The 24,410-nt window shown below is 46.8% G+C and overlaps 2 protein-coding genes across 4 annotated transcripts; one reads left to right on the top strand and one right to left on the bottom strand.

Moving 5' to 3' along the window:
- Positions 1-8,071: 8,071 nt before the first annotated feature.
- Positions 8,072-10,895, top strand: LOC115179552 (sciellin). The gene is made up of 5 exons (XM_029741182.1): positions 8,072-8,190; positions 9,009-9,077; positions 9,398-9,503; positions 10,344-10,446; positions 10,535-10,895. Exons 1-5 carry the CDS (start codon positions 8,147-8,149, stop codon positions 10,549-10,551), a joined length of 339 nt encoding a protein of 112 aa, XP_029597042.1. The 5' UTR covers positions 8,072-8,146; the 3' UTR covers positions 10,552-10,895.
- Positions 10,896-12,009: 1,114 nt separating this feature from the next.
- LOC115179491 (transforming growth factor-beta receptor-associated protein 1 homolog) lies at positions 12,010-23,922 on the bottom strand. Of its 3 annotated transcripts, none has more exons than XM_029741046.1 (12): positions 23,695-23,922; positions 21,875-22,585; positions 21,580-21,774; positions 20,491-20,645; positions 18,914-19,152; positions 18,536-18,721; positions 17,944-18,001; positions 17,544-17,687; positions 17,164-17,355; positions 16,082-16,241; positions 15,267-15,715; positions 12,010-14,949 (listed from the first exon to the last, which is right to left on the bottom strand). In XM_029741046.1, the coding sequence occupies exons 2-12, from the start codon at positions 22,560-22,562 to the stop codon at positions 14,758-14,760; spliced, it is 2,658 nt and encodes an 885-aa protein (XP_029596906.1). In that variant the 5' UTR covers positions 22,563-22,585; positions 23,695-23,922; the 3' UTR covers positions 12,010-14,757. The 3 variants fall into 3 exon arrangements, with proteins under 3 accessions (XP_029596906.1, XP_029596907.1, XP_029596905.1); XM_029741047.1 differs by having other exon boundaries at positions 21,875-22,582; XM_029741045.1 differs by lacking the exon at positions 23,695-23,922 and adding an exon at positions 23,439-23,680.
- Positions 23,923-24,410: the final 488 nt, after the last annotated feature.

Here is a 24,410-nt window from a genome sequence, read left to right as displayed (position 1 = left end):
CTATGGCTAGGTTACTGTCTCATACCATCACACTGTCCATGGCTAGGTTACTGTCTCATACTGTCCATGGCTAGGTTACTGTCTCATACTGTCCATGGGTAGGTTACTGTCTCATACTGTCCATGGCCAGGTTACTGTCTCATACTGTCCATGGATAGGTTACTGTCTCATACTGTCCATGGCTAGGTTACTGTCTCATACCATCACACTGTCCATGGCTAGGTTACTGTCTCATACTGTCCATGGCTAGGTTACTGTCTCATACTGTCCATGGCTAGGTTACTGTCTCATACTGTCCATGGCTAGGTTACTGTCTCATACTGTCCATGGCTAGGTTACTGTCTCATACTGTCCATGGCTAGGTTACTGTCTCATACTGTCTGTCCATGGCTAGGTTACTGTCTCATACTGTCTGTCCATGGCTAGGTTACTGTCTCATACTGTCCATGGCTAGGTTACTGTCTCATACTGTCCATGGATAGGTTACTGTCTCATACTGTCCATGGATAGGTTACTGTCTCATACTGTCCATGGCTAGGTTACTGTCTCATACTGTCCATGGCTAGGTTACTGTCTCATACCATCACACTGTCCATGGCTAGGTTACTGTCTCATACTGTCGATGGCTAGGTTACTGTCTCGTACTGTCCATGGCTAGGTTACTGTCTCATACTGTCCATGGCTAGGTTACTGTCTCATACTGTCCATGGCTAGGTTACTGTCTCATACTGTCCATGGCTAGGTTACTGTCTCATACTGTCCATGGCTAGGTTACTGTCTCATACTGTCCATGGCTAGGTTACTGTCTCATACTGTCCATGGCTAGGTTACTGTCTCATACTGTCCATGGCTAGGTTACTGTCTCATACTGTCTGTCCATGGCTAGGTTACTGTCTCATACTGTCTGTCCATGGCTAGGTTACTGTCTCATACTGTCTGTCCATGGCTAGGTTACGGTCTCATACTGTCTGTCCATGGCTAGGTTACTGTCTCATACTGTCTGTCCATGGCTAGGTTACTGTCTCATACTGTCTGTCCATGGCTAGGTTACTGTCTCATACTGTCCATGGCTAGGTTACTGTCTCATACTGTCCATGGATAGGTTACTGTCTCATACTGTCCATGGCTAGGTTACTGTCTCATACCATCACACTGTCCATGGCTAGGTTACTGTCTCATACTGTCCATGGATAGGTTACTGTCTCATACTGTCCATGGATAGGTTACTGTCTCATACTGTCCATGGCTAGGTTACTGTCTCATACTGTCCATGGCTAGGTTACTGTCTCATACCATCACACTGTCCATGGCTAGGTTACTGTCTCATACTGTCGATGGCTAGGTTACTGTCTCGTACTGTCCATGGCTAGGTTACTGTCTCATACTGTCCATGGCTAGGTTACTGTCTCATACTGTCCATGGCTAGGTTACTGTCTCATACTGTCCATGGCTAGGTTACTGTCTCATACTGTCTGTCCATGGCTAGGTTACTGTCTCATACTGTCTGTCCATGGCTAGGTTACTGTCTCATACTGTCTGTCCATGGCTAGGTTACTGTCTCATACTGTCTGTCCATGGCTAGGTTACTGTCTCATACTGTCTGTCCATGGCTAGGTTACTGTCTCATACTGTCCATGGCTAGGTTACTGTCTCATACTGTCCATGGATAGGTTACTGTCTCATACTGTCCATGGCTAGGTTACTGTCTCATACCATCACACTGTCCATGGCTAGGTACTGTCTCATACTGTCCATGGCTAGGTTACTGTCTCATACGTCCATGGCTAGGTTACTGTCTCATACTGTCCATGGCTAGGTTACTGTCTCATACTGTCCATGGCTAGGTTACTGTCTCATACTGTCCATGGCTAGGTTACTGTCTCATACTGTCCATGGCTAGGTTACTGTCTCATACTGTCCATGGCTAGGTTACTGTCTCATACTGTCCATGGCTAGGTTACTGTCTCATACTGTCCATGGCTAGGTTACTGTCTCATACTGTCCATGGCTAGGTTACTGTCTCATACTGTCCATGGCTAGGTTACTGTCTCATACTGTCCATGGATAGGTTACTGTCTCATACTGTCCATGGCTAGGTTACTGTCTCATACTGTCCATGGCTAGGTTACTGTCTCATACTGTCCATGGCTAGGTTACTGTCTCATACTGTCCATGGCTAGGTTACTGTCTCATACTGTCCATGGCTAGGTTACTGTCTCATACTGTCCATGGCTAGGTTACTGTCTCATACTGTCCATGGATAGGTTACTGTCTCATACTGTCCATGGATAGGTTACTGTCTCATACTGTCCATGGCTAGGTTACTGTCTCATACTGTCCATGGCTAGGTTACTGTCTCATACTGTCCATGGCTAGGTTACTGTCTCATACTGTCCATGGCTAGGTTACTGTCTCATACTGTCCATGGCTAGGTTACTGTCTCATACTGTCCATGGCTAGGTTACTGTCTAATATTGTCCATGGCTAGGTTACTGTCTCATACTGTCCATGGCTAGGTTACTGTCTCATACTGTCCATGGCTAGGTTACTGTCTCATACTGTCCATGGCTAGGTTACTGTCTCATACTGTCCATGGCTAGGTTACTGTCTCATACTGTCCATGGCTAGGTTACTGTCTCATACTGTCCATGGCTAGGTTACTGTCTAATATTGTCCATGGCTAGGTTACTGTCTCATACTGTCCATGGCTAGGTTACTGTCTCATACTGTCCATGGCTAGGTTACTGTCTCATACTGTCCATGGCTAGGTTACTGTCTCATATTGTCCATTGCTAGGTTACTGTCTAATATTGTCCATGGCTAGGTTACTGTCTCATACTGTCCATGGCTAGGTTACTGTCTAATATTGTCCATGGCTAGGTTACTGTCTCATACTGTCCATGGATAGGTTACTGTCTAATATTGTCCATGGCTAGGTTACTGTCTCATTCTGTCCATGGCTAGGTTACTGTCTAATATTGTCCATGGCTAGGTTACTGTCTCATACTGTCCATGGCTAGGTTACTGTCTCATACTGTCCATGGATAGGTTACTGTCTAATATTTTCCATGGCTAGGTTACTGTCTCATACTGTCCATGTATAGGTTACTGTCTAATATTTTCCATGGCTAGGTTACTGTCTCATACTGTCCATGGATAGGTTACTGTCTAATATTGTCCATGGCTAGCAAAATATAGTCATTACTACATCCCTTAATAATGGCAGCCACACATCCATGGTTGATTACCACTGTTGTTGCTTTGTAGAGCAGCTCATTGAGTTTTGTCCTCATGAGTTCTTTATCATCATCCTCAAGTGTTTTTCCAGTCTCACTGATAACAGTCGACTCAGGTAACTCACCTTTCAGGTTTACATGTGTGTACTGTTTTGGCTCAGAGTATGCCACACCTCCCTCCCAGACCACCTTACCCTTCAGCACCTTACCCTTCAGCACCTTATCCTTCAGCACCTTATCCTTCAGGACAGAAAGGGTAGAGTAAGAGAGAGAGAGAGACAGAGAGCGAGAAAGACAGAGAGACAGAGACAGAAAGATAGAGAGAGAGACGGAGAGAGAGAGAGAGACGGAGAGAGAGAGAGACGGAGAGAGAGAGAGAGAGAGAGAGACGGAGAGAGAGAGAGAGACGGAGAGAGAGAGAGAGAGAGAGAGAGAAAGATAGAGCGAGAGACAGAAAGATATAGAGAGAGAGACGGAGGAGAGAGAGAGAGACGGAGAGAGAGAGAGAGAGACGGAGAGAGAGAGAGAGAGAGAGAGAGAAAGAAATTCTAAATTCCACGATCATCAGCCACTAACTATTGTGAACACTGGTCTTCTTCAAGGTGAGTTAAACAGATACATCTATCATTTTCTATAAAGGGGGTACATCTTTGGTAGTGGTCTCATACCGTTCCTGAGTTTCACAGTTTGAAATGATCCTACATGATATTGACTGAGAGATGCATCATTAAGAGCAGTTGGTAGCTGGGATTTCCGTATCCCTGTGTGTTTTTCTGAGATGTTTAACTTTGTTTGTTAAGGAAAGGCTATGGCATGGTTAGTGTTCTGTTATCACAGTTCTCAATAAGGTGCAAGCCATAACACTATTATGCTATAGCAACACTTAAGCCCTAACAACACTATTAAGCCCTAACAACACTATTAAGCCCTAACAACACTATTAAGCCCTAACAACACTTTTAAGCCCTAACAACACTATTAAGCCATGACAACACTATTAAGCCATAGCAACACTATTAAGCCCTAACAACACTATTAAGCCATGACAACACTATTAAGCCATGACAACACTATTAAGCCATGACAACACTATTAAGCCATAACAACATTATAAAGCCATAACAACACTATTAAGCCCTGACAACACTATTAAGCCATGACAACACTATTAAGCCATGACAACACTATTAAGCCATGACAACACTATTAAGCCATGACAACACTATTAAGCCATGACAACACTATTAAGCCATGACAACACTATTAAGCCATGACAACACTATTAAGCCATGACAACACTATTAAGCCATGACAACACTATTAAGCCATGACAACACTATTAAGCCATAGCAACACTATTAAGCCATAGCAACACTATTAAGCCATAACAACACTATTAAGCCATGACAACACTATTAAGCCATGACAACACTATTAAGCCATAGCAACACTATTAAGCCATGACAACACTATTAAGCCATAGCAACACTATTAAGCCATGACAACACTATTAAGCCATGTGAACACTATTAAGCCATAGCAACACTATTAAGCCATAGCAACACTATTAAGCCATAACAACACTATTAAGCCATGACAACACTATTAAGCCATGACAACACTATTAAGCCATGACAACACTATTAAGCCATAGCAACACTATTAAGCCATGACAACACTATTAAGCCATAACAACACTATTAAGCCATGACAACACTATTAAGCCATGACAACACTATTAAGCCATAGCAACACTATTAAGCCATGACAACACTATTAAGCCATAACAACACTATTAAGCCATGACAACACTATTAAGCCATAACAACACTATTAAGCCATGACAACACTATTAAGCCATGACAACACTATTAAGCCCTGACAACACTATTAAGCCCTAACAACACTATTAAGCCCTGACAACACTATTAAGCCATGACAACACTATTAAGCCATAACAACACTATTAAGCCATAGCAACACTATTAAGCCATGACAACACTATTAAGCCATGACAACACTATTAAGCCATAACAACACTATTAAGCCATAACAACACTATTAAGCCATAACAACACTATTAAGCCACATGGAACCAAAGTCTGTTGTTCTCAACCAGTTAAGTTTGTGATTGTTCAATCATAACTTATGTTCTGTGTGTTGAACATTATTGCTTAATCAAACATACCATCTAGCATGCCATTCTTAACCACATCAGGAAGCGTTCATCATAAAACAGATAAATCCACATTCAGGTATGTCCTCAGGACAGGTCATTGGAATGTTGGAACGTAGCAGGTGACCCAGGTGTGTGAGTGTTCATCACACCAATATCTTTGTTACATTTCATTTTTCTTCTAGCACAGATTGGAACATCCTCGCCTGCTTTCTACAATGTCTGTTTTCAGTCAGAAGTCTAAGCCTGTCAGATGGAGTAAGGAGATGAGTGCCAGTCAGAACATCGCTGACAGCAGCAGGAAGAAGACCAGTCTGCTGAAAGACAACAGCTGGATCAGACGCAGCATGGAGGAGGAGGAGGAGCTAGTGGAGTAAGTGGGACACACACACACACAAAAACACACACATCCTTAGAGACAAACACATACACGAGTACACACACACATACCACACACTACACACACACACACACAGTGTGGAGAGGTTCTGAGCTGTCTCAAATCTGCTGACACTGTCACCATGGTAAGAAGTTTACCAATGTCAAACATCTAAATGATTTGACAATATAAAATTAGGTAGAATTCTCTCTCTCTAACATCCATCTCCCTCTGTCTGTTTGATGCTAACCACAGCCTGCAGTCTGAGGTGGGCCAGCCCAACCCTTCCACTGCCAGTCCTAGCACCCCAGTCAACCATCTGACCAAGAGGTACATTTACATTATGTTTATCTTAGCAGCGTTCCTGCCTAGAAGGCCAGCATCCCGGAGTCGCCTCTTCACTGTTGACGTTGCGACTGGTGTTTTGCGGGTACTATTTAATGAAGCTGCCAGTTGAGGACTTATGAGGTGTCCGTTTCTCAAACTAGACACTAATATAATTGTCTTCTTGCTCAGTTGTGCACCGGGGCCTCCCACTCCTCTTTCTTTTCTGGTTAGAGCCAGTTTGCGTTGTTCTGTGAAGTTTCTTGGCAATTTCTCACATTGAATGACTTCATTTCTCAGAACAAGAGTAGACTGACGAGTTTAAGAAGAAGGTTCTTTGTTTCTGGCCATTTTGAGCCTGTAATCGAACCCACAAATGCTGACGCTCCAGATACTCAACTAGTCTAAAGAAGGCCAGTTTTATTGCTTCTTTAATCAGAACAACAGTTTTCAGCTGTGCTAGCATAATTGCAAAAGGGTTTTCTAATGATTAATTAAACTTGGATTAACTAACACAACGTGCCATTGGAACACAGGAGTGATGGCTGCTGATAATGGGCCTCTGTACACCTATGTAGATATTCCATAACAAATCTGCCGTTTCCAGCTACAATAGTCATTTACAACATTAACAATGTCTACACTGTATTTCTGATCAATTTGATGTTATTTTAAATGGACAAAAAAATTTGCTTTTCTTTCAAAAACAAAAACATTTCTAAGTGACCCCAAACTTTTGAACGGTAGTGTATATCTACTATCTGGTAGTCACAGTGTTTTCTTTAACTAGATAGCTACTATCTGGTAGTCACAGTGTTTTCTTTAACTAGATAGCTACTATCTGGTAGTCACAGTGTTTTCTTTAACTAGATAGCTACTATCTGGTAGTCACAGTGTTTTCTTTAACTAGATAGCTACTATCTGGTAGTCACAGTGTTTTCTTTAACTAGATAGCTACTATCTGGTAGTCACAGTGTTTTCTTTAACTAGATAGCTACTATCTGGTAGTCACAGTGTTTTCTTTAACTAGATAGCTACTATCTGGTATTCACAGTGTTTTCTCTAACTGATAGTCACTCTCTACCTGTATCTTCATCATATTTAGTCATTCTCACACAGGTGTGTCTCTTTACCTCACAAATGTATTTGTGTTTTTCGTTTGTTTCGTTTTACCTCAGCCCTCCACTTCCTCCAAAGACCAAGACTGTGTCCTTCGTTTTAAGGTAAAGAGGTCCAAATTCGAACTCAGGGGACTAAAATTGTACCAAACTCACAAAAAAACTGTCAGACCCTCCTATTCGTGCACTTATCCCTCCTATTAGTGCACTGAACCGTAACTGTCTTCCCTCTCCTCACAGCACCACCTCAAAGAGCATGAAAGACTCCAAGACAGCCAGAAGTCCTGGCAGCACCTCCCCAAAGTCCCTAAACTCCCCCACGTAAGTCAGACACATAGAACAAGTGACTTTACATGAATTTAAAGTTTGATTATGTATGTGAGCTTTTATTTAATGCTGTATTACAGTAACTGACCAAAAATCTTGTTTCATTTCCGTGTGGTCATGTAGAAGCTCATCGCTGAAGAGCCCATCCTTGTCCCTCTTTACGGCAAGGGTCTTTTCCTCCCCCAAAAAACTATTCTACTCCCCACTAAGCCCTCCAGAAGTACTCCCCCACTCCATTACCCACATCACTGATGAAGAGCCACCGGCAGTCCCAACAACTCCACCACCTCCAACAACTCTACCACCACCACCTCCTCCAACAACTCCACCACCACCCCCTCCAACAACTCCACCACCACCACCACCTCCACCAACTCTACCACCACCACTGCCTCCAACAACTCTACCACCACCACTTCCAACAACTCCACCACCACCTCCAACAACAACTCCACCACCACCACCACCTCCAACAACACTACCACCATCTCCATCAACTCTCCCACCACCTCCAACAACTCCACCACCACCACCTCCAACAACTCCACCACCACCACCTCCAACAACTCCACCACCACCACCTCCAATGACCGAGTCACCAATGCTCCAAGCTTCAATCAGTGAGATCAGGTACTTTCTTACTTTTTAACTCTGCACTGTGATTATTATTTGATCCTGCTGGTCATCTATGAACGTTTGAACATCTTGAAGAACGATCTGGCCTTAATGACCATGTACTCTTATCTCCACCCAGCACAGCCAGAAGAGGAATTTGCTAAATGTATGATATGTTACGAATTCCAATTTGTTGTGGCTTACGTTGGCTAGGTGGCTAAAGCTAATGTTAGCTAGGTGGAGAACATTAGCTAGGCTAGGGGTTAGGGTTAAGATTAGGAGTTAAGTTAAAGGGTAGTTGCAATGTTGCTAATTGGCTAAAATGCTAAAGTTGTCCATGATGAGATTTGAACACGCAACATTTGGGGTTTTGCCTTAAGTAACCTTCTGTCTTATGTAACCATACCCAACGTAACATATCATACTGATTTGTCCTGGAATTATTTTTACTATGTTACGTCTAGTCTATGAGACCAGGCTGTCATAAGGGGGAAGATTTGTTTTTAGAATTCTCTAAATATTTCCAATGTTATTCATTTCTATGTTGGCTTTATGCCTGGAAATGCCTTTCTCCGGATTTCAAACTCTCCAAAAAAGTGTTTAAAATTCTAAAAACTGTCAATAATGAATATGAACTGAAAAAGGATTTTATGTATTTTCTTGCAATAGCCCTCTCTGACTTTAAATAATATTTATCTCAAAACTGTGATTCCGATAAAATGTGTCCGGAGATTTGATCAACTCTGTCAGATTTGTCTATAATCCTAAATGAATCAGGACTGAGCAGGGTCAGCGACACCATAACAACCCTTCTTCATTCTCTCCTCTCTCAGTTTAGAGACCAGACTCACTGACCCTCCCTCCCTGACTCCAACCCAGACTCTCCTCTCCATACCTAACAGGTCAGTCCTGACTCCAACCCAGACTCTCCTCTCCATACCTAACAGGTCAGTCCTGACTCCAACCCAGACTCTCCTCTCCATACCTAACAGGTCAGTCCTGACTCCAACCCAGACTCTCCTCTCTAGTCCATACCCAACATGTCAGCCATTTGTTTTGTGTTCATGTAGCAAATCAATTTGTCTGAACAGTTCAATAAATGTTAAAGATTATAATGTGTAAATGAACACTGTATCAGGACTGTGTTTGTCTTATTGAACTTCACAGGTGCTAACACTGTGTTCTCTCTATACCCAACTCACTACTGCCCTCTGCTGTACAGGAGTGTGACCAAGGGCCTGTGTTCGTACTGCTGTAAACCAATGGTGGCTGGAGCCAACATGATCCTGGAGGATCTTCAGATCTACAGCCACTCATCCTGCTTCAAGGTAAAGCAACACACCTGTCTATTCAACATATATCTATGTGTGTCCCAATTGCCTCTCCTAAGCTCTTTAAACTGCACTACTTCAGACCAGGCCCAATGGATCCTATAGGCTCTGGTCAAAAGTAGTGCACTATATAGGGAATAGTGTGGCATTTTCACACACCTACAGTACGTCTCACACATCTACACGTCTATCTATTCAACACACATCTACACGTCTATCTATTCAACACACATCTACACGTCTATCTATTCAACACACATCTACACGTCTATCTATTCAACACACATCTACACGTCTATCTATTCAACACACATCTACACGTCTATCTATTCAACACACATCTACAGGAAGTCACACATTCCACATAGTTGTGCTGTAGTGATAACTGGATATGCCCTCTAGATGTGTATCATGTGTGCAGTCAGGCAGTCAATCAGCAGGCAGTCAGTCAATCAGCAAGCAGTCAGTCAATCAGCAGGCAGTCAGTTGGCAGTCAGGCAGTCAGTCAATCAGCAGGCAGTCAGTCAATCAGCAGGCAGTCAGTTGGCAGTCAGTCAATCAGCAGGCAGTCAGTCAATCAGTTGGCAGTCAATCAGCAGGCAGTCAGTCAATCGGCAGGCAGTCAATCAGTTGGCAGTCAGTCAATCGGCAAGCAGTCAATCAGCAGGCAGTCAGCAGTCAGTCAATCAGCAGGCAGTCAGTCAATCAGTTGGCAGTCAGTCAATCAGTTGGCAGTCAGTCAATCAGGCAGGCAATCAGTAGGCAGTTATTCATGTGATTGAAATAATCTGTCACCATCTTCCTCTCCCCCCTTCCCACTCCCTCTCTCCTCTACAGTGTGAGGTGTGCCATTGTCCTCTAGGAGACCTCCATGTAGGAGACAGTATGTGGCTCCACAGAGGGACAGTGCACTGTGAAGGCTGCTTCAGCACAACCAGAGGTGTGTGTATATGTGTGTGTGTGTGTGTCCACAACAAATCCGTCATGCTGGCTTGGCTCTAATCCAGCCCCGTACGGTTTCTTTACAGAGAAGTCTCTCCTCTAGGGAAGGATGACAGAACGCTCACGTCTCCACGGTAACACAGACAGAACAAGGAGACAGCGCTTCAGAAGTCGGAAAAGGACACATTGCTTTTACATGGGTGGATCTGGTGGTCGACTCAACAGTAAATTACATTTTATAATGTAATCTGGATCTATAATCTTCACAACCTCTCTTGCTAATTATTGTCTCATATAGAATCAGATCCAATGATCTGGACGGATTCTTTATGTACTTGTGTATTTATCTACTTTCATGTGATATGACAATTTGTTAAATCACATTACAATATAACCACCAACTGACATCAGCATGTAGACATGTTTATTAAAATGGACATCTTCACATGTTGTACATTCCACCTACACTGATTTACAAAGCAACAAACTACTATATATACAGTATATACACATACCAGTATCTATATATTTATAAAATACATCAGGAGAGAGCCAGAGAGGGAGAGAGCCAGAGAGGGGGAGGGCCAGAGAGAGTTAGAGCCAGAGAGAGAGAGAGCCAGAGAGGGGGAGAGAGAGCCAGAGAGGGGGAGAGAGAGCCAGAGAGAGCCAGAGAGGGGGAGACAGAGCCAGAGAGGGGGAGAGAGAGCCAGAGAGGGGGAGAGAGAGCCAGAGAGGGGGAGAGAGCCAGAGAGGGGGAGAGGAGGTTTGTTTAAGGTCATGTTTATACACATTGTGTTATTGGTGTCAGGGGAGAAGGCAGAAGACAGTAAGTCCTTGTTTGTGCAGAGTAAACCACTGCATCCCAAATGGCACCCCATTCCCTATATAGTGCACTGCTTTAGACCTGAGCCCATGTGTATAACGTCGACAGCCCAGGCACTAAACAGAAGGAAGCCTGGAACTAAAGTTAAGATGTTATTCAACATGTAACAATCTAAAAACAGGCTAATCTTGAAATCAGACGTCACTGAAATGATCTGAGAAGTGACGGAAAAGATGGGTCCATTTTGAATATCCATCCAGAGATGACCATACAGAAGGATGGATGGTACTGAAGCTGTCTGAAATGGAACCCAATGTCCTATATAGTGCACTACTTTTGACCAGACCCATTATGTGCCCTGGTCCAAAGTAGTGCACTACATACTAAATAGGGAGCCAGACAGTGTTAAAGGTGTTGTCCACTGAAATCATCTCCTCCAAAACGTGCCACTCTTGGGGGGGTGGAGTTACTGTGATTAATGTGTCCAATCGGTACGCCTGACCTAGTTATCCTGGCCAATCACTGTGCATGGAATCAGCGACTGGAATAGTCCGCCATGCCCACAAATATGCTACTGGCTTTACACACACAATAATTATTATTTTTAATTTGTGTTTTCCCCAAATATCAGGGGAACAACACCTTTGGCGTGTAACAAAACCTTTTAGACTGCTCAGTCTGGTATTCTACACTTCCATCCTACTTCACCCTCTTTCAATGATTAAAGAAACATCATTTAGGTCTTCAATCATGTAACGGACAGTGATTCATCCTTTATGAAATAACAGAACATTAAGTACAGAACCGGTGCAGTAGTGAAGTATGGAGGGAATAGAGAGGCAGACAGCAACACCATCTACAACATGTAGAGTCATACCTGGCTGTTTCTATTCACATGGTGATCAGGACAGGCTTTTCAATTAAAGGCTGAATTAAAATAAACATTGTTTTGATCAGAGCTCCATCCCCAAAGACAGAGGGTAAATCCCAGATGGACAGAGGTCCTGGTCAAATGTAGTGTATTATATAGGAAATAGGGTGCCACCTGAGAAACAGACAGACACACAACACCCTTCACCAACAGAGAAACAAACTGAATCTTCATCATAGAGAAGAAGAACAGAGAAGGAAGTGTGTGTGTGAGAAGAGGTGTTTCACTTAGTCTGTGCTCATCAAATGGTCTATTGCAAAATCCAGCAAAAGTTTGACATTTCACACATTTTAAAAAGTCAAAATAGTTTGACAGATAAATCAGTTTGCTATAAACCTTGCAAGCAGCATGAGAACAAAACAATTAAAGCAAATAGACTGCAATGCATTTTCCCTTTTACTGTTCACAAAATGCTCATCTGGTTTTAACGCATCGGTACAAAAACAATTTATATTTTACCGGCTAAGTTGCATAATTGAAGGATTCCCTGTAAATCAATGTGTTAATACAAAGGCTGATTTCTTGCTTTGTTCGACCCACAATCATGTTGTTCACTGATCTACATGAACTGGGACAGGACCATAGAGATGTATAGAGATCATTACTTGGAAATAACACGATTTGCATGGGCTTTGCCACTGAGCGCTTCCACCATTTTAAAGTAGTCAACTGGACAGGGATTCCTATGAGTTGGGAGTGATCAGTCAATGATCAGAGCATTGTCTTCTTCAAAATTGGTTTGCTTAGTTTGTAAATGGCTTTAAGCTATATCACCGCCTTCTAGTGGCCACAATAAATTAATTACAAGATTAGGTTCAAGACCCCAGACAATGCAGGTGGCGGTAAATCACTAATATGAGCGATACACCTTTTCAAACATCAAAAGAATTAGAAAATGTACTACTTTAAAATGGTGATAGCCTCAGTGGTGCTGCCCATGCTGTCACTGACACCATAATGGGACAGATACAAAGCTGAGAACTCTATAAATAGGACATAGCTTAGCCTGAATGCCAGTCTGTTTGTGTCACCATGACAACTCCTTGTCACTCATAGTCATGCCAAAAATAAATGGCTTGTTTAATAGCAATGAAGTTGGCATGAGCATGAACAGATCTGGGACCAGGTTAAACGTAGCTTTGGTTAGTGAAACATTAGCCAATTCTTCTGTTCTGTGTTTTAGCATTTCACATCCCATAGAGCTGGGTCACGTTCATCAGGGAACACCGAAGCAAAACGCTTTGCAGTGGAAAAGGAAAACAAGTTTGTTTTTCGAGATGGCTCAGCTAGTCCCTCTCCCGTTTTCTTCAGTTTGGTGCCTAATGAATACGGCCCTGGTCTGAGCTGAAACCAGCTAGCATCAGGTTAGCTGGATGTTTCAACCCCACCTTGGTTAGCAAAGTGAAAACCAAACCATTGTTTTTTTTGCTTGAAGGCAGAGAGACAGTTCTTGAGAAGTGTGGACACAAGGTTTGGGTTGGGGAGCAGGTTGGAGGGGTGAGAGAGCGTGTGCAACACAGCAGAACATTTAGAAACACTTAGGAACTCTCCTGGCTGTGAACGCAGCCTCACTGAGGAATCATCGTCTTCAAGTTCAGTCTCAGATACCAGCAGCAGAGAGGAGCCACTGTAGTGAAGGAGGAGGTGCCTAACTGGTCTGCTAGTACTGTGTTCTGCAGTAAGACCCTGCCCAGGGATAGACTCAAACTCACCTCAGGTTTGGGCCTGGACCAGGACAGACATAGCAGAGGAGGGGGTTCAGCACTGGACCAGGACAGACATAGCAGAGGAGGGGGTTCAGCACTGGACCAGGACAGACATAGCAGAGGAGGGGTTCAGCACTGGACCAGGACAGACATAGCAGAGGAGGGGGTTCAGCACTGGACCAGGACAGACATAGCAGAGGAGGGGGTTCAGCACTGGACCAGGACAGACATAGCAGAGGAGGGGGTTCAGCACTGGACCAGGACAGACATAGCAGAGGAGGGGTTCAGCACTGGACCAGGACAGACATAGCAGAGGAGGGGTTCAGCACTGGACCAGGACAGACATAGCAGAGGAGGGGTTCAGCACTGGACCAGGACAGACATAGCAGAGGAGGGGTTCAGCACTGGACCAGGACAGACATAGCAGAGGGTTCAGCACTGGACCAGGACAGACATAGCATGTTTAGAGTCATTATGGATGGATGTGGAGTTTGTTCTTGTTGTAGAACTTAATTCACAACTCAGTCGGTCATCAGTCTCCCTGTTGTTTATGAATGGTGGCACTGGAATAAATACCTTCCTTCATTCATTCACAAATGAGCACACACACACACACACACACACACACACGGTAGAGAAGTGTAGTCAGCTCTGTGTTTCTGAGTGTGCTCCAGGGCTGCTCCCACTATGCTGGACCACGGTAGCCATGGTAACCGCTGTGCTTTTATCCACCATAGTCATCATCTGATGTGACCCCCCCACACGCAACCAATCACAGCCCGGACTGCTGCTAGGCTCCTCCCATCACACTGGCTCTGGGCGAGGATTGGGTGGTGGTGGGAAGGGGCTTCATGTGTGGTTGTTGCTATTGGCTAGTTGTCTCCTGGTGGGCGAGTCCCGTACCACTCTCTGGGCGGCACAGTGTGTGTGTACGGGCACGCCTCCTGGAAGACACACACAGTCCGGCTCGCTGAAGGTGTTGTGACACAGAACACAGCCCTTCTTCTCTGATACCAGGACTGGGCTTCTCCTCTGCTTCAACTGATGACACGACAACATGGCCAGAGTTACATCTCACCTTCATCATGACTCAGCAGAACGTAGGAGCAATTACAAACATTTACAATCAGAAGAGCTTTGTAGTAAACACATTATACAGAGTTGTGTGTGTATTGTTGTGAATGGTTAGATATTACTACATTGTTGGAGCTAGAAACACAAGCATTTCACTACACCCACAATATCATCTGCTAAACACGTGTATGTGACCAATAAAATGTGATTTGATTTTGTGTGTGTGCGTGTTTGACGTGTGTGTGCGCGCGCAGTGTGTGTGTGTCTCATCGTTCCAGTCTCACCCTGTCGTGCTGCAGCTGTAGGTTCTCTGACCTCGCCAGCCCCAGTGCAACCTGGGAGGTACGGCAGGCGTGCATACTCCCCCGCAGGGCGCGTCCGAGGAACGGGCGAAGCAGCTGCAGGGACCACCCTTCAGGAAGCAGGTCCAGCACGCGCACCGCGTCAAACAGCTCCCCGTGCCGGTTCAACAGATCCACCGCTGCCATCTCCAGCTCCCCGGTGCCGGTACTACTGGGAAGGTCCCGGTCCAGATAGACCCCCAGAAGGAGGTGGAGGAGGCGCTGCTGGTAGGCCGGGTCCCGGGAGGCAGAACCCCTCACGCAGTAGGCCTCAGCAGCGGGGAAGTCTTTGAGCTGGTGCACCAGGATGTGTAACGCCTTATCGTGCTCCTCTAGTTTCCCGTGGAGCGTGGCCCTCTCCAGAAACAACTGGTCATACTCCTGGATCTTACCTGAGGGAGGGGGAGACAGAGCCATAGGTTATGGTAGGTTATAGCCATGTCATCATGGATAAAACCAGGGTTATAGCAGGTTATAGACATTCTCTGGTTACATGCCTCATACCATGTCCTTTTGGATGACCCCATTATTCTGCCAGGAAACTAAATGTGGGTTATTGGTATTGTCTCATGTTTAAACAGTAACAATACTTCAACTGGACTACATCAAACTAAAATTTAACGTGGAAATCAACAACATTGACCACCTCCAAAAGTACACCCCATTTCCTGATGTAGTGCACTACTTTTGACCTGAGCCCTATTCAATGTATACGGAATAGGGTGTCATTTGGGACACAATTACAATGGACAGCTCACCCAGTAGTAGTTGGACGCGGTACAGGCTGGACTCCCTGAGGAGGAGCTGGAGTTTGTCCCGTGCTAGAGACACCTGTTGGTCCGCTGTGGGGGACTGAGACAGGAGAGACAGGACTCTGTCTGTATACTGCACTGCCAGGTGGGTGTGGAGCTTCTCTTTCTACAGAGAGAGACAGACAGACAGACAGACAGCGTGAGAGAGAGACAGCAAGAGAGAGCGACAGAGAGAGACAGACAGCGTGAGAGACAGACAGCAAGAGAGAGCGACAGACAGCAAGAGAGAGCGACAGAGAGAGACAGACAGCAAGAGAGAGCGACAGAGAGAGACAGACAGCAAGAGAGAGCGACAGAGACAGACAGCAAGAGAGAGCGACAGAGAGAGACAGACAGCAAGAGAGACCAACAGCATGAGAGACCGCAAGAGAGAGAGACAGACAGCAAGAGAGAGCGACAGAGAGAGACAGACAGCGTGAGAGAGAGACAGACAGCGTGAGAGAGAGACAGACAGCGTGAGAGAGACAGACAGCGTGAGAGAGACAGACAGCGTGAGAGAGAGACAGACAGCGTGAGAGAGAGACAGACAGCGTGAGAGAGCGACAGAGACAGACAGACACAGAGAGAGAGACAGACAGACAGAGAGAGAGACAGACAGACACAGAGAGAGAGACAGAGAGAGAGAGAGACAGAGAGAGAGACAGACAGACAGAGAGACAGACAGACAGAGAGAGAGACAGACAGAGAGAGAGACAGACAGACACAGAGAGAGAGACAGAGAGAGCAGTAAAGAACAAGCACCAGGGAAAGTTAAAGGAGGTAAATCGTGGAGTAATATGCAGAGGGACAAGACAGTTATAATCAACTAATGTCAACAATCGTTACGTCTCGTCCGTTGTAAATACTCGGTACTGCTTATGAATGGGTTATAGTTGTGCTATGAATGGGCTATGAAGTCCTAAGTAGGTACTCTTCAAGTGAAGTATTACCATTATAGACGCTGTTGTTGTAATTATGGCATTTCTTCTGTACCCCTTATGAACATGTTCTGAATATGTTCTGAAGTCCTATGTAGTGTATGTTCTGACCTGTATCCGTCGGCCCAGCACCAGGTGTTCCAGGTACAGCAGCAGAGCCTGGCTGTGTTTCCCCAGGTACGTGATGACGTCATCTGGGTTCACCTGGTCCTTAACCTGGTCCTTCTGCTCCTTAACCTGGTCCTTCTGCTCCTTAACCTGGTCCTGACCCACCGGCCTCCTGGTGAAGATCTGCACCCCTATCTAGAGAGAGCACAGATAAACACCCATAGAATTACAATAAGTAGAGTCTTCTTTACTCCTATGGGTTTATCCAAAATGGCCGGCAGTCGACATCATTACTTAGTTTCTGCTAGAACTTAGGGCCCTGTTCAAAAGTAGTATACAATATAGGGATGAAGGTGTCATTTGGAACGCAGGCAGAAACGTACCGTCTGGTCTCTCTGCAGGGCCCAGTCTGCATATTTCCACACCAGGTCCGGGTTGGAACAGAAACTCAGGAAGTCCACAACGTACTCATACAGATCAGACCTGGTAGAGTCCTGAAGGTCCCCATTCACTACCCGCACCCACAACTACAGGAGGAGAGGAGAGGCAGAGGAGAGATGTATTCTACAACCCCGTAGTCATTTCATTACAATTCATATTAAATACTAATCAAGATAATGGATTGGATTTATAGGGCTTTTCAACCTAGGTGCTCAAAACACATTATTTTAAGATGTGGCCATGTTGGATTAGATTTATTAGGATATGACTTGCCATATAAGAGCCATGGTGGTACTGTCACCGTGTTCAAACTAAGGTAGTGTACAGTAGTAGCATGTTTACCTGTAGAGCAGCTGAATCCTGTCCGTTATAATGGTAGAGGAGGCCTAGTGCAAAATACCTGATGTACAGGAGAAAGATAAACCAACATAAAAACACACTCATTACACACTTTGAAGGCAATAGCATAGCAGGCTACTTTGAAGGCAATATCTTAGTGCCCACTAGGCTGGGCTAGGCTAGCTGCCGTACCCGCTAGGCTAGCTGCCGTACCCGCTAGGCTAGCTGCCGTAACCGCTAGGCTAGATGCAGTACCCGTTAGGCTAGCTGCCTTACCCGCTAGGCTAGCTGCCGTACCCGCTAGGCTAGCTGCCTTACCCGCTAGGCTAGCTGCCGTACCCGCTAGGCTAGCTGCCGTACCCGCTAGGCTAGCTGCAGTAACCGCTAGGCTAGCTGCCGTAACCGCTAGGCTAGCTGCCGTAACCGCTAGGCTAGCTGCCGTAACCGCTAGGCTAGCTGCCGTAACCGCTAGGCTAGCTGCAGTAACCGCTAGGCTAGCTGCCGTAACCGCTAGGCTAGCTGCCGTAACCGCTAGGCTAGCGGCAGTAACCGCTAGGCTAGCTGCAGTACCTGCTAGGCTAGCTGCAATACCCACTTGTGGTGTTTCTCTAGCCAGGGGGCGCTTTCTGCCAGTAAACAGGCGTTGGGGGAGGCCAGCAGGTCCAGAAGACTCTCGTGGTCCTGCTCAGCGTACAGCTTCAACAGAGCCGTGTCCACGTCCTCCCGGCAGCCATTAGCCCCCTCCGTGCTTCGCACCTCACCCAGGTACGTGATGAGGAACCTATAATAATAATAATAATAATAATAATAATAATAATAATAATAATAATAATAATAGCAGCCATTTAGCAGGCACTTTTATCCACTTTTATCTGTATTTTACGTACAGATGGTCCTGGGAATCAAACCCACTATTATGGTGTTGCAAACATCATACTCTACCAACTGAGCAGCAGAGGACCACATCTCTTACCTCTTGCACCTCTGGACCTTCTCCTGGTCCCCCTGCGCCAGGTGGTTGAGGTCGGCGAACTCGTGGAGCGGCGGGTGGCAGCGGGTGAAGGAGGAGGAGGCTGGGAGGAGGAGAGGGTAGAGGGAGATCAACTCCCGGACGTCCAACTGACCTGTCCTGAAGTGTTCTTTCGCTTCTAAAAACTGAAGCTGTCCAAACTGTATGAATCCTGCTTGCTGGAGGATTCTTTTGTGCAATATCTGAGGAAGGGGGGGGGGGTAATGAAAGAGAAAATGAATGATGCATCACATCTCATCCCTCCTATTCTATATTTTACATTTCATAAGGACACAATCACCCCAGTTAAATGAGCCACCTGGGAACACATGATGCATCACTGTCACAATAACCCCCTGGGCTGGACTCACAAAAGACCAAAATAAACTATAGAAATCTACTTTTTTTGTTATTTACCCCTCTTTTCTCCAATTTCGTGGTATCCAATTGGTAGTTACAGTCTTGTCTCATCGCTGCAACTCCTGTACAGACTCAGGAGAGGTGAAGGTTGAGAGTCGTGCGTCCTCTGAAACACAACCCAACCAAGCTGCTTCTTGACGCAATGCCACTTAACCCGGGAGCCAGCCGCACCAATGTGTCAGAGGAAACCCTGTACAGCTGGCAACCGTGTCAGAGTGCATTGCGCTCGGCCCGCCACAGGAGTCGCTAGTGCACAATGGGACAAGAACATCCCTGCCGGCCAAACCCTCCCCTAACCCGGACGACGCTGGGCCAATTGTGCACCGCCCCATGGGTCTCCCGGTTGCAGTCGGCTGCGACACAGCCTGGACTCGAACCAGGATCTCTAGTGGCACAGCTTCACTGCCTTAGACCCCTGCTCCACCAGGGAGGCCAGTGCCTTAGACCCCTGGTCCACCAGGGAGGCCAGTGCCTTAGACCCCTGGTCCACCAGGGAGGCCAGTGCCTTAGACCCCTGGTCCACCAGGGAGGCCAGTGCCTTAGACCCCTGGTCCACCAGGGAGGCCAGTGCCTTAGACCCCTGCTCCACCAGGGAGGCCAGTGCCTTAGACCCCTGCTCCACCAGGGAGGCCAGTGCCTTAGACCCCTGCTCCACCAGGGAGGCCAGTGCCTTAGACCCCTGGTCCACCAGGGAGGCCAGTGCCTTAGACCCCTGCTCCACCAGGGAGGCCAGTGCCTTAGACCCCTGCTCCACCAGGGAGGCCAGTGCCTTAGACCCCTGCTCCACCAGGGAGGCCAGTGCCTTAGACCCCTGCTCCACCAGGGAGGCCAGTGCCTTAGACCCCTGCTCCACTAGGGAGGCCAGTGCCTTAGACCCCTGCTCCACTAGGGAGGCCAGTGCCTTAGACCCCTGCTCCACTAGGGAGGCCAGTGCCTTAGACCCCTGCTCCACTAGGGAGGCCAGTACCTTAGACCCCTGGTCCACTAGGGAGGCCACTGCCTTACACCCCTGGTCCACTAGGGAGGCCTAGAAATCAGGCTTTTGATCATCTGTTTTCAGCTAGTGGCGAGTATTGAAAAGCTCTCTAGCATAAACACTATTTGTGGCAGACAGTCTGTACCTGGAACTTGTCTTTGGGAATGTTCCTCCTGGCTCCCTCTGTAAGGGTGAGGGCCTCCTCTACTCTGTGTCCAGCTAGCAGCTCCTGGATCTGTCTCTCCAGAGGTAGGGGCACCAGCACGTACACAGCCTTAGTGGAGGCCAGAACCACCTTACCTATAGGGACAGAGACAGTTAGGAACAGAGACATGGGACAGGGACACGGTTAGGGACAGGGGTAGGGGTACCAGCACGTACACAGCCTTAGTGGAGGCCAGAACCACCTTACCTATAGGGACAGAGACAGTTAGGAACAGAGACATGGGACAGGGACACGGTTAGGGACAGGGGTACCAGCACGTACACAACCTTAGAGGAAGCCAAAACCAGCTTACCTACAAAAACACCGACAGGGACAGGTCAGGGTTAGGTTTTGGGACACGGATAGGTCAGGGTTAGGTTTTGGGACACGGACAGGTCAGGGTTAGGTTTTGGGACACGGATAGGTCAGGGTTAGGTTTTGGGACACGGACAGGTCAGGGTTAGGTTTTGGGACACGGACACGGATAGGTCAGGGTTAGGTTTTGGGACACGGACACGTCAGGGTTAGGTTTTGGGACACGGATAGGTCAGGGTTAGGGACACAGACAGGTCAGGGTTAGGGACACAGACAGGTCAGGGACACAGACGGGTCAGGGTTAGGGACACAGACGGGTTAGGGACACAGACGGGTCAGGGTTAGGGACACAGACGGGTCAGGGTTAGGGACACAGACGGGTCAGGGTTAGGGACACAGACGGGTCAGGGTTAGGGACACAGACGGGTCAGGGACACAGACGGGTCAGGGACACAGACGGGTCAGGGTCAGGGACACAGACGGGTCAGGGACACAGACGGGTCAGGGACACAGACGGGTCAGGGACACAGACAGGTCAGGGACACAGACAGGTCAGGGACACAGACAGGTCAGGGACACAGACAGGTCAGGGTTAGGGACACAGACAGGAACGGGTCACCATCTCCACAGCCATAGATACTGTAGACATAGGTCTACTGAGGTAAGCCAACAAGGTTAGACATTTAGAGAAGTGTAGGGGAGCCATGTTGGGACCTTCAAAGTCCTGTAGGATGTGTCCGTCTCTGAAGGAGAGGGTCTGTTTGAGCTGCTGGTCCAGCATACTGTGGACGGTGACGAAGCCCTCGTCTAGCGCCACCACATAGGGAAAACACACCGCTGCTCCCATCACACTCTCTGACCAGTTCACTGGGGCACGCTGGGATATACCCTCTGCATTGGCAAACATACCTGAGAGACAAAGCGAGACAGAGAGCATACTTCACTAGTGATATGTTAGTAATAAGATCATTTGATAAATCATACAGCTGCTGTTGTTGTAATGACTCACCCAGGCCACCGGGGGCAGCCAAGAGGAACTCCTCCCTGCCGATCCTCTTGACGATGGGCTTCCTCTCCTCGCTGTCGTAGGGGAACAGGTCCTGCGCGGCCCCTGTGCTGTAGTTAAGGATCATGTACTGCGTGGAGAGGGCCAGGCACAGGAAATAACCGTCCAGACTGACCGCACATGGCTGCTCCGGTGTGTTGACCTCTTTCACCAGTTGCACCCTGTCCTCGTACACCATGTATATCTGCACAGTGCGCCGCCGGGCCGAGATCACCCCGATCTCCACGCAGAACGGGTCCCCATTCACCGGGTTCTCGTTGACGCAGAACGCGGCCACGCCCTTAATCTTGGCCCCGCCCGAAGGCACGGGTTCTAAGGTGATCATGTCAACAACACTAACTGTAGCATCACAGAGCACAATGATGCGTTCTAACGCTGAGGCGGCCTTCAGGGCCTCCACAGGCTTTTTCAGGCCCAGGTACCTGAACAGCAGCTTCTGGACGGTGTAGGATAGCATCCCCTTGGTCGTGGCATGCTCCTCCAGCAGGAAGTGATGTATGAAGCAGTCGTTGGTGCCCACGTACAGGTGCTTGCCGCAGCACTCGATGCACTCAATGTTGATGCGGGCCTTGTCTCCCATCAGGAGCTCCCGCTCCACGGCAGGGACCAGCTCAAATGCCTTCACACTCATCTTGAAGGCACAGCACACATCTACTGCAAGAGAGGGTGAGATCAGGTCAACACAGACATATACTGTACGAGTCAGGAGGGTGAGATCAGGTCAACACAGACATCTCCTGCAAGAGTCAGGAGGGTGAGATCAGGTCAACACAGACATCTCCTGCAAGAGTCAGGGGGATCAGGTCAACACAGACATCTCCTGCAAGAGTCAGGAGGGTGAGATCAGGTCAGCACAGACATCTCCTGCAAGAGTCAGGGGGATCAGGTCAACACAGACATATACTGTACGAGTCAGGAGGGTGAGATCAGGTCAACACAGACATATACTGTACGAGTCAGGAGGGTGAGATCAGGTCAACACAGACATATACTGTACGAGTCAGGAGGGTGAGATCAGGTCAACACACCGTGGATGCGTCCCAATTCTCCACCCTTTTCCCAAAGTGGCTTATAGGTTATTTCTGTAACAATGGTGGACATTTCCTTCAGCTAATTACATAAATCCAATGCTTTTAAATCCATGCACACTTTGGGAGAAGGGTGGATAATTGGGATGCATCCTGTAAGTGCAAAGAAACAGCCTTTGCAATAATATTTTACAAGCTCTCTGAGAGTCCCAACTCCAAGGCTAGTGTGGAATCAGTAAGACCGGGAACTTTTCCTGATCACGTGAACGGACCTGGAAAAACTCTAGGGCCTAACTAGTTAGCTAGGAGGATACCGAAATAATGGTACAACTAGAGACTACTAGCAATTATCACTTGACAGTTAGCCATCATGCTAGCTAGCCTAGCTGGCAACAAACCTTCTCTATACGATCATTTCTAGAGAAATTCTGGGGCACTTTGATTAGCAAACCCAGAGCCAAAAATGGGCAGTTAATTACCTAGCAACATCATGCAAATATTGACTATCAGTTGTGGAAGTAGAGCAATGACTGAAGTAAAGTAAGCTCTCCAGCTAATGTTACCCAGTTTTAGCAGCTAACTAGCTAGCTCACTGGCTGTTTGTAACTAGCTACTAAGCAATGACTCAGGCCGTCATTATTGGTAAATCGGTGCAGCTGTTTACTGTAAAAAAAAAACGTTCAAAAACAGCTATTTACATGTCCATACAAAGACGATAGCTAGAAGCTGTCATACCCCAGCCGTAGCCACTGCAGATCTAGTATAGGAGACGCCGATGTACCACGGCCTTCCTTCCTGCCTTTTCACTGCTCAATCTCTCCACTCCCTTCGCTGCTAACTGCTTGCTAACCGCTAGGGAGAGCTGCCGCTTCGTTTTCAGCTCGAAGAAGGTCATGAGGAGGTTGTGCTTCCTGTTTACAATGCATTGGGGAAATATATGCATATATTGACAAAATAAATGTCTTTCCGCCCTAAAATGGGAGTTGTTGTCCACAAAGCGGCAGGGCGGGCTGTTTAGCTCCCAGCTATCCTTTCTTTGGATTAGTGGAATTTATATTCAATCAAATAAACCTCGCGTTGCAAATAAGACATTCATTGTTTTGTTGACCAATTTGTTGACAACACTCCTTCACCTCCATACAAAAACTCCTTGCTTGGTGGGCGAAAAAACGACACCTGCTGGAGGGAGACAGATTTTCCCCGAGTTGGGCCTCTCTTCCTGGTTGGTGGGAGGAGCTATAGAAGGATGGGCTCATTGTAATGGCTGGAATGGAGTTCATGGAACGGAGTCAAATATGGAGTTTCCATGTGTTTTATGCCTTTCAATGATTCCATTCCAGACATTACAATGAGCCCATCCTCCTATAGCTCCGCCCACCATCCTCCTCGTGAGAATGCAATTGAGATTCTCCCAGACATTAAAACCAGATTAGGGGCTAAAGATCCTGCCA

This window comes from Salmo trutta, chromosome 39 (genome assembly GCF_901001165.1).
Source record: "Salmo trutta chromosome 39, fSalTru1.1, whole genome shotgun sequence".
NCBI lineage: Eukaryota > Metazoa > Chordata > Actinopteri > Salmoniformes > Salmonidae > Salmo > Salmo trutta.
The sequence above is the reverse complement of the archived record's forward strand: the minus strand, read 5'-3'. Positions and strand labels throughout refer to the sequence as shown.